The sequence below is a fragment of the Pogoniulus pusillus genome, chromosome Z, assembly GCF_015220805.1.
Source record: "Pogoniulus pusillus isolate bPogPus1 chromosome Z, bPogPus1.pri, whole genome shotgun sequence".
NCBI lineage: Eukaryota > Metazoa > Chordata > Aves > Piciformes > Lybiidae > Pogoniulus > Pogoniulus pusillus.
The window spans coordinates 110,658,655-110,669,457 of record NC_087309.1 but is presented as its reverse complement, the minus strand read 5'-3'; the positions used below and the strand labels follow the sequence as shown (position 1 = coordinate 110,669,457).

The 10,803-nt window shown below is 47.6% G+C and overlaps 1 protein-coding gene across 1 annotated transcript; it reads left to right on the top strand.

Annotated features, from left to right (window-relative positions):
• The first annotated feature begins 3,335 nt into the window (after positions 1–3,335).
• On the top strand, positions 3,336–10,593 carry TMEM271 (transmembrane protein 271). The gene has a single exon (XM_064176744.1). It carries the CDS (start codon positions 3,357–3,359, stop codon positions 4,479–4,481), a length of 1,125 nt encoding a protein of 374 aa, XP_064032814.1. The 5' UTR covers positions 3,336–3,356; the 3' UTR covers positions 4,482–10,593.
• The last annotated feature ends 210 nt before the right edge of the window (positions 10,594–10,803 follow it).

Here is a 10,803-nt window from a genome sequence, read left to right as displayed (position 1 = left end):
CTCTCCGTTGGACTCTTTCCAGCAGGTCTTTGTTTCTCTTGAACTTGGGAGCCCAAAACTGGCCACAGTATTCCAGGTGCAGTCTCACCAGGACACAGTTGAGGGGCAAAACCTCCCTGCACCTGCTGGACACACTTTTCTTCCTGCCCCTCAGGATGCCTTTGGCTTTCTTGGCCACAAGGCACATTGCTGGCCCATGCAGAACTTGCTGCCCACCAGCATTCCAAGTAGCTGCTTTCCAGCAGAGCATCCCCGAGCCTGTACTGGTGCCTGTTGTTATTACTCCCCAGATGGAGGACCCTTTGTCTTTTATTAATGTCACATCATTACTGTGTTTTCAGACATTTTATTCTGAGGCAGTTGAACTACAAGATGCAAGATATGCTAATGACCTTACTCTGTGTGTACATTTGCATACGTGTCTGTAAAGTACTCTTTTAGAGGAAATGTGCCACAGTGCAAATCTGTAAATAGCCATATCTAAAACTGTGCTAATGCAGAATGCCACTGAAACACAGAAGGTTTATGAATAAGAAATAATACATGAGGATGTACATTGTTTGTGAAGCATCTAACCTTGTTTATTGAACAGAGAGTAATTCTGGGGAGAAACAGATTAAGGTTTAGGAAATGATCAACAGCAACAAGTTATGCCACAAGAGGAATAAAAGGTTGTGGCAGAATTACTAATTACATTATTAAGCTGGAGTGCCAGCCTTGCCTCTTACAATGCAGTTTTCAAAGGTGGTCCCCAAGATCAGTCTCCAGTCACAAACACAGCAAGGATCCTTCCCTTAGAGGACGACAATCCGGACTAAAGAGTGGACAGCTGAGACAGCTGTAGGAATGCATGAAGGACCGCAGTGGAGGAGGCTTGCTGCTCACCTCCAAAACAGGAAAGCAGGAAAGAAACATCAATAAAATCTTTGTGTAATAAAGGAACAATCTACCCCAGTAGAAGGTTTGATTTTCCTCCCCTAATCATTGCCAGTTAAAGGCTCATTAATAATTTGATTTATAAAGGCTTAATTTTGTATTTATTTATGGTGAATGTTCTCACTATACATAATAGCTTTACTGAACCCCATTAAGCTCTTGACAGTAACAACAAAATGGTATAAATTACACGTTTTCCTCACATGAGTTTGTTGTGTGTCAGGGAGTAAGGCACTTTGCCCATTCTACATCTAATTGGTTCATTAAGTGCTTACTTACCAGTAGTTACAGCTCCTTTCCCTCCACACCTACACACAAAATGTGTTCTCCCCAGGGCTCTCTGAACTCACAGCTGCATTGTGAATTTACACAGGTTTTCCAAGGCAATATTTAGAGCTCAGGAGGGATCACGAAAGATGGGTGCTGGTTTATAAAATGCTGTGTGCTCTCTATGCATTTACTTCTCGGGAGTCACTAATAGCACAGCACAAGTTCTTTTATAGACATCTGAAGATCTTCTGCAGCAATCCAGGCACTCACACCAAGCAGAGCTGGAATCCCATGTCCTACAGTAAAATCTTCATACGGTGGCAGAGCAGCAGACCTGTGCAGCCCCAGTCCTCAGGAGCCAGACTTCAGAATGGGAAGAGCTGATGACAACTGTGGATGGTATGCCCAGCCATGCTCTCATAAAAGGGGCACATGCAGGCTGATTTGACCCACTCATCTAGGGCTATGACCCAGAAAGGGATCATAATATGAGGCAGCTAGCCCTAGATTGCCATGTTCCTTCACACAGTCAAACCACGCCATGGATCCTTCACAAACGGCAGAGAGGAGGCAAAATACCCTGTCTTGTCTGACCCCAAGTGGCAGGATGACATGACCCACTGCAGCCACTAATACTTTTGGACAGTGCCACCAGGGAGGGCTAGACTCCAGGCAGGGCAGACTCCCAAAAGAGGCCCTTGGAGGACCACTACCCCAGGCCAGTCCCAGAACTTTCAATAAGGAGCAAGACTTGAAGCAGAGACCCATGTAGAGCTGCTCGGCCCTGCTTGGGGCTGCAGCAAGGCGCTGGTGCCGTTCAGGGAGGTGCCAATGGAGCCTTACTTGACAGGACAGAAGGAACAGGATGGCACCCCTGAGCAAGTTAAACACCGGATAATGTCCCATATAGGCTTCCCGTCACAAACAGGTGCACTGGCCTTGCTTGAAAGGGAGGAGAAAACGGCTTAGAAAACGGCTTGCTCTCCCTCACTTACTCCCCTGAATGCTAACCAGCAGCGTCTGCTAAAAATATCCAGGCAAAGCTGGCGTGCAAACGGCAGAAGGGAAAAATGGGGGAGCCTCCCTGAAGAAAAAGAGACAGGCGAGGAGCAATCTTTCCAAGGCGCCCTCCCTCCCCGTCCAGCGCCTGGCTGCTAGCGCAGCCACGGGGCCCGTGCTCCACCGCCCCAAGGCAGAGGTTCCCACCTCTCCTTCGAGAGCGCATCTGGGGTGCTCTCCACGGAGCCGCCGGGCTAGCCGGTGCCGAAGTTGGTAGCAGCGCCCGCTCTGACATCGGCTTCCACTCATTGGTGCTGCGGGTGCTCCGGGACGGGGCGTCCCGGGGGTGCCGCGGCGAGCCACTGACCCTCGAGCATCACGCCTGGCCCGGCGGGAAGCAATCCCACCCGGATTCGCCGGCAGAGCACAAAACAAAACGGGACCGCTGGGCACAGTCGCCTGCCTGTGTGCGAAGGGCTCAGTCCGCGGCATTAGAGCCTCCGACGCATCGCAAGGCGGTAGCAGGGATGCACAGCGGCATCCCGGCCTCCTGCGAGAGCGATCGCTAAAAATAAAAGAACGAAATTAATAGGGAGAGAAAGGACGCGAACACGGCGACGAGCGGCTGCCCTGCGCAGCAGAACCGGCGCGGAAGGTGCAAAACCCTGCGGCCCCCTGCCCTTGTTGCGCGGCCTGCGGCTGCGCCTGAGACCCCCTCCCCGCGCCCCCCGTGCCACGCCGAGGGAGGCAGGGAGATCGGCCTCTCCGACCCCGGACCTGAGGGTCGCGCTCCCACCACCACCCACGGCGGGCCGGCGGGCGTCCCCCTAGTCCCCCCGCCCGCCGCGGCTCCCATCCATAATTAATCGCCTCCCCGCAGCCGCCGCGGTAAGAGAGGGCGGGCGGGGACGAGGAGGCGGCGGCGGCCAGGAGGCGGGGGGGGGAGCGTGTGCGCTCGCCGCGCCCGGCTCACTGCGGCCGGCGGCTGCCTGCCGTGCGGAGGGGAGTGGAGCCCAGCCGCCCCGTCGGGGAGCGCCGCGCTCGCATGGCAGCGCCGCGCCGCGCCGCCGCCGCCGCCACGGGGCCGGGGGGGGCCGCGGGAGGAGGATGAGGCGGGCGGCGGGGCGGCGGCGGCGGCGGCGGCGCGGAGGATGAAGTGGAGCGTGCGGGGAGCCTGCGCCGCGCTCTCCAGCTGCCTCCTGCTCGCCTGCGCCCTCAGCGCCGCCGCCGTGGGCCTCAAGTGCTTCTCGCTGGGCTCCGAGCTCAAGGGTGAGCCCTTCCGCCTGGGCACCGCTGCCGGCGCCTTCTACTCGGGGCTGCTGCTGGCCGCCGGCCTCTCGCTACTCGCCGCCGCGCTGCTCTGCTGTCGCCCGCCCGACGAGGTGCCTGCGGCGCCAGCACCGGCTTCTGCTTCTGCTTCGGCCCCGGCCCCGGCCCCAGCTCCGGCCCCGGCCCCGGCCCTGGCTGCGGCTGGGGATCCGGAACCCGCGGGCGGCTGCCCTGGCGCGGGGGAGGCGGCGGCCGCGCCGTCGGGTCCGGTGGAGAAGTCGCCGCCTGGGGGGCGGCAGAACTTCCTGCTGCTGGGGGTGCTGGTGTTCATGCTGGGCGTGCTGAGCGCCTTCGCCGGCGCCGTCATCGACGGCGACACCGTGTCGCTGGTGGAGAGGAAATACTCGCACTACTGCCTGCTGCAGCCCGGCGGCGCGGCTCGCCCGCGGACCGGCCCCGCGGCACCCGACGGCTCTGCCGCGGCGCTCCGCTGCCAGAAGCTGCGGGACTATCAGCAAGGTTTGGTGCTCTCCACCGTCTTCAACGCGCTGGAGTGCCTCCTGGGCCTGCTCAACCTTCTTCTCGTCAAAAACTACAAGGCCTCGCAGCAGCGCGGGCGGCGGCGACGGCGGAGGCGAGCGGCACCGGCGACGACGGCCGTGCCGGCGGGCGGGCGGCGGCGGCGGCGGAGGGGCGGCGGCGGCGGCGGGCGGCGGGCGCCGCGCCACAGCCAGGGCTCCCTCTTCTCCGGCGGCGAGCCCGAGCTCAGCCCCGGGGATTGCCCCTTTCAGGCCGTCTCCTACATCAACGTGGGCGTCTTCCACGTCTTCGACGAGGCCGGCGTGGAAGTGCACTGCGGCGGGCACCCCTCCGTCGAGTTGCCAGGCTACTCACCCATGGACCCCGAGCTGAATGCCTCCTACCCCTACTGTTACCCGCTGCCCAGCGAGCGGCCCCCAGCTTACGAGGAGATCTACCCAAGGGAGCCCTGCTCTCATGGCACCTAGCCCCGACAGCCGGCGGAACGCCCGGCTCTTCGCCCGACCCTCAGCTCACCGTGACAGCTGGGAGCGGGCCCGCCAGCGCCTCTAAGCAGCGGGACCTGGGGACAGCCCTCGCACCGCCGACAGCTCGGCTTTGCCACCGCGGGCCGCGGGCGGGATACCGCCCTGCCTCTAGTTCTATGGAAGCATCTCCTCTGCCGCTCTCTACTTTCCTCTTCTTTTCTTCCCTTCCCTCCCACATACAGACCTTCCGTCCGTCTGTCCGCCTGCGGCTGAATTTTCCAAAGGCTGTGCAAGAAACGCCTAAGGGTTGGTTCTTCCCGCCGCCTTTCCTCCGTAGCCAAGTTTAGTTCTCTTCAAGTGATTCATCAGTCTTCAGCTTTAGCAGTCCAGAGTTACCCATTTATGATAACCAGCCAGTGTAAGGAAAAGGTGTCATGAAGCTTCTTTACCTCTCAAAAGAGCTAAATTTCTGAACAACGCAGAGACATTTGTGTCACGTTTACTAGAGATGTATTGGGGATCTTTAACGTTTACACTACTCCTTGGGAGAATTGAGTTCTGTTTTAAGATTTTAGTGAGTTAAAACATTCGTTGGTCTTGTGAGATGCACATTGAGAAAAACCTGCACTTTGAAAAAGAAACAGGAAAAAAAAAATCAACAACGTTTTTTGTACACTAATGTGCCTGCTTTTGTTGATAACTTCTTACTGTAAAAGCTTTCAGAAGTCTATAGTGAAAATGTTTGGTAAATTCACTGCAGTTTAAATTGATGATTAGTTCCTTTACTAAAACAGCTGAGATGTTGCTAGGATATGGCAGTTAAAAGGAAGTCCAAATGTCATACACATTCCTTTTTGTAAACAGGTTCTGTGTTTTTAATGCAAGGCAGTATTTCATTTTGTTCTACAGAGGTGAAGGGTTTAATTCTGTTTTGTACAACTATATGGTTTTTTTTTTGCTGTTGTTGTTTGTTTGATTTTTGGTTTTTTTGTGTTTTTTTTTTTTTCCTTGTAAAGAGTTCCATTTTACCTGTTACAATTCATCAATCTGGTAAGCTTGAATATTAAAAATTTTATTTGAAATAGATATATATATATATATATAGTAAAACAGCCTTAACTGGTGCAGTGGTCAAAGATTTAAAGGGGAAAACAAGAAAATAAAGAGGGGAAAAAAAAACCATCTTGGAAGGCATCTTCCGAATGTGTTTTCAAAACATACTCCTATCAAAAAGTAAGAATTTCCTTTGTTTAAAAAAAAAAGGGGGGGGGGCAAGAAAGAAAGGCTGTTAGAGAGGTGGGGAGAAATAAATAATAGGATTTTATGTTATTCCTTCTGAATTCAGAGGTATCAAAAAGGCTTTCTGCAAAGAGAAAAACTGCTAAATCCTCCTTTTGGAATCTGCTGTGGAATGCTAGTACCAGATAGTTTTAGAAAGTGCTAATTAAAGAGAAGCAGGTATGGCATAGACATATTGCATCATTCAATAACTGGTAAAGGCTTAATTTATTCTGGCACAACCAAACGAAAAAATAAAAAGCAACTCGGATTTCATTTGGTTCAGTACTCGCTTACCCGGTTATGGCATGGTGAAAAGAAACGTTACAAAATAACCTTTCTGTTTGATCTTGTGTTTGGAGCCTGCTGCGTAATGCCAGTGTATCAGCTACCCAGAGAGAGAGTTCAGGGAAGGCAAAGTTGACATTGTATTTCTGTGGTCAATCGAAAAATAGTTCTTAATTTTCAGCTGCATAGGAGCTGACGTAATTAGCAGCCTTAGAACTGAGGAGAGAAGATTTTCATCTAAAAGGATTCAAACCTCTCTGCACTGTTTGGTTTTTCTGAAGTGTTTGAACTTCAGAATCTAAAATGAAGCCCTAAAAAAAAAAAAAATAGATTGCAAACCAACGTCTGTTGACACTCACAGTTAAAGCTCTAAGCTAAAGGATACAGTTAAAGGCAGCAGCTGCCAGCTTGCCAAGCAGTTCTAAATAGCAGACATTTAAAATACAGCTCTTTTTTTTTTTTTTTTTTTTTTTTTTTTTTTGGCCAGCAGGTTTCTTTGTGTGGAATGCAAGCCTCAAAAGCATATGCCCTAGCTAAGTCCCGTTATGGTACTGAAGATTGGCTTTATATTGGCTCTCTGCAGATGCACCTCCGTAACCCCTTACAAGGGACCGACTGGGAAGTCCTGTAGTCGTACAATACTGATGTAGGCACAAACTCAGTCTCATATTGTTCATACAGCCAAGATTCTGCAAAGTGAGTAGCTAAAGCTAGGAGGCTAAATCCTTTTGTAGATCTCTGATTAAATTGAGTTTATGAAACAGCACAGTACCCTGCACTGAGTTACATGGGAACTGCTAGGCTGCAGGGTGAGGTTAAAAAACAGACCAGCTAGGTGCCTAAGTACAGATGCAGAAGCATAATAATAATCATTTGCTTTAGGTGATTTGGCTTATGTACACTGTAGTTCACAGAAGTTTAATCATAGTTTTACCTAAGGAATTGAGTTTTTGACATTAAAAGACACTATTTTACTTACTTATAACTATTTTAGGAATTATGATCTAGGCAATTGTGAAACTCCAGATGTTCCAAAGATCAGTGCTCAGGGAAATAAATGGAAAGTCAAGAAAGCTACCTATTATAGTCAAATGTTTAAATGTAAGCAATTTTAAGCTATGGATTTTTTAAGGTTGTCAGATTATTTTTTTCCTTTTTTTCTTCCTTTTTTTTTTTTTTTTTTTTTTTGTTTCGTTTTGTTGGTTTGGCTTTGGTTTTGGGTTTTTTTTGAGGGGTGTGTGTGTATGCATACATGTGTGTTTTAAGTGTGTTTGTGCTTTATTTAAGTCTGTTCACGATGCCATTGAATTAAGACATTTATCTGTGGCATAGTTTTTAGTTCCTGAATTTCTACTTTTCTTCATATGGGTTTTTATTCCCCCATAGCAGTTTTCATTTAGTGATGGACAGATTGCCAGAAAGATGTCCAAGTCAAGCTCCCACAGAAGCCAGTAGGTGTCATTTCATTGACTTCAGTGCATCTGGGCACAAATGATAATGTAACTCCTACTCTAAATAATCTTAAAAGTAATATTGATCTTCTGGCATGACAGGATGCAGCAGTGGCATATTATTTCTCAGTTCTTTATGGTTTTATGGGCAGCAGTATTAAGGGAGGTCACCTATGGTATTATACACATTTTTTTAACAAAAGGAATCTAAAAAAAAAAAAAGGGGGGGGGGGGGGGTAGAAATCACCACAAAAACTAGCAGGCAAATTGACCAAACAAGCCATGTTTTCTTAAAAGATTATATACAAGTGTTTCAGGTTATCTGGCAACTAACTTTATTTCCTTTTTTCTGATAGAACACCACATGCATTTATTTCTCAGAGAGAAGAAACTTATAAATACAGGCTACAAGATGAGGCTTCACAAGCATGAATGCAGTTTTGTGAGGCCATTTTTAGTAAACCTGAATCATCACTCTGTCTTCTGAGCAATAATGTTAGAGTGTATAAACTGTACTGTGCTGAAATTGAAAATAGGCTGGTGTGGGAAGCATCTTGAGCGTAGGTTAATTACCTAAGAGGACTCATACTCTCCCCTTTATTTTCCATTCCCTGTTCACATGATTGTCAAGGCAAATGCAAAGCCTGATCAATTTATGTCTCTGGAGGATGTTAACTGCAAGGCTTTTTGCCTTAAATAGCAAAACCAGGGAGAATGTTAAGAGAAACATCGTGTATGTGCTATCAAGTCTCCATTTTGCTTAGCTGAAGCAACAAGACTGTTTTTTGACCCATGGCTTGTTTTAATTTGTTCACAGCTTTATTCACATCTGTTAAAAGGGAGGGATGAATAGGCACAACGCTGCTGTTTTGGTCACAGTGGAGTTCCAGTTCGGTAGCAGACTGCTCCCACCTCTCCTGTCCCTTTTGCAGGTAATAGCAGCTAGTCAAGGGATGAAAGGGTGGAAAATCAAGACAGCTGCCTTTGATGTGACAGAATTTGCCTTCATGCGGGGGGGAAAATAAATAAATAAATAAATAAATGTATGTTCCCACCAGCCTATTAGCAATTCACATGAATTATTTTCACACTCCAACATCCTTGCTTAGATCTGTAACTTCTACTTTGCATTGTAATTGACACACAGAATATACGTGAACCTAAAACCAGGCAAACCTGTGTTAGAGGAAAATTGTACTAAGTAGCACAGACTTTACTCAAAAGTTTTGATTTCACTGTAGGACTTCTTTGGTTTACCAAAAAGCGCTATGGTGGCTGGTATAACTTAGCTATATTTCAGACACATACTGTTTAATCATCAGAAAAGGTTTCTGGATGTTACATGAGAATGGCAATCTGTTTCTGCTTTTGGGCATAGTACATATGAAAACCTTTTCTTCATTTTTGCCATTTAATCCGAGATTGATCCTCAAGAAAAATGTCAGTAATTGATCTTGTAATTTTAGGATCAATAAAATGCGTTTTAAAGCACAGCATATCCTATAAGAAAAGCCTAATGCTCTTTCTTCATTTCACACTCTTCCTTGTCTTAGATGGTTGTCTTAAGAGTACAACTAAAACTAGGCATTTTGTTACCCTTTTCACTGCAAAAATCTATTTTTCAGGGACTTGCAACTTGTACAAGTGGAACCCTGACACAGAATTCCAGTTTTTTTTTTCCAGGAAGTGAAGTCAGTTTCTGTAAGTTAGATGCCCCTCAGTTGACAGGATGTTCAGATATTTTAGATAAATTCTATTGGTAAAAAACCTAAGTCTATTCATTTCATATGATGGCACATTTTTAAGTGTGCTAAAATTACCTCTCCTTAATACAAGCTCATATTTCCAATTAAAAAGTGTCTTGAGTAAGATTGAATTCCTCCTGGTCACTATCCAGTTTCTAGATTTATTAATTATCTCTCAGTGCTTAATGGCATGTGAGTAGTGCTTAGTGTATGTTCCAGAATAAATAATAGCTAAACTGATAAGAGTTCAGCAGATGAAAGCTGGAAGTCCAGAAAGTTCACAAGCTACTGTAGTGCTGGGAGGAAAAAACCCTTCAAATACATCTTGGAGCATCTCCATGTATGGCATGTCCTGCCCAAAAGGAGGCACTGCCCAAGCAAAGCAACTACAAGAAATCTCGAGTGCTCAGTTTGGGTGCAGGGTGTTTGTCAGCTCTTTCTGTTACAGTACTGGTTCTGAAACTCTTTTGCCTGTGAAGCTTTCTGGCAGGGAAGTCCAAAAACTTGAGTTCTCAAAACTCTATTGGAGTAACTGCCTCACTTTCTGCTGTCCAGCTGTGCTATGTACTTTACACCCAGTGTTCAGGCACCTGGCAAAATGTTTTCTCAAGTTCATGGATATGTCACCCATAGGTGACATAGGCCTTTCTAGGAGGCCTTCCTAGATAGTCTGAGACTGGAGATCAGGTCATTTAAGAAGTCACAGGACTCTCTTAAGAAGAACATGTTTTTCTTACGGGGGGGGGGGGTAAGTATGTTCTGATGTCCTTCATAAAATCTAGGTGCTTTAAGCTTCAGTGAGTTTCCTCTGAGGTACAAGTGGACATGACACTGCAGACTGCCACTCCTTCACTCACTGAGTTTTAGTTATCTGGACCAGACTGGCCTGAGGGGTTGTGGAGTCTCCCTCTCTGCAGATAGTCAAAACCCACCTGAACACATTCCTCTGTGGTCTGGTACAAGTGATCCTGCTCTGGCAGGCGGGTTGGACAGGATGAGCTTTCACGATCCCTTCCATGCTCTGACATTCTATGATTCTATGATTCTGTCTGGAAGAACTCAATAAACTTTATGGAAGGAGACACTTCAAAGTGAAAAACACACAAAATGGCCCTGACTCATCACCAGATGACAGAAAATTCAGCGTTCCGAGTGGAACCCTCCAGTAGATGCATCCCAGTAGCAACACAACCTATCAGAAGTTCCCAACATTTAGCTTCTGGATTTCTGCTCTTTGGCATGCTTCTGTCTAGTGGGGATGTTAGGAAATTAACTTTATGGTCTTTGCAATTGAGTCGTTTGTTTCACTACAGCATGTAGGAATTAAACATATTCTGCATACCACAAGTATCCTCACCAGTTATGTCTCCTCTGTGGCCATCGTTAGCAGAGGTTGAAGTGTGGGAGGAGAGAAAGCTTATGATCTCCTTAATGGTTTCAGAGGACTAAATATTAAAAAACAAACAAACAAAAAACCCCAACCAAGCAAACAAACTTTAAAAAAAGCCCCACTGGTTTTATATTAAGACAGTAGATTTGGGGATAGAGGAATACCTGTAA

Coding starts and splice junctions, on each gene's coding strand:
- TMEM271 (XM_064176744.1), top strand. CDS start 3,357: ATGAAGTGGAGCGTGCGGGGAGCCTGCGCCGCGCTCTCCAGCTGCCTC.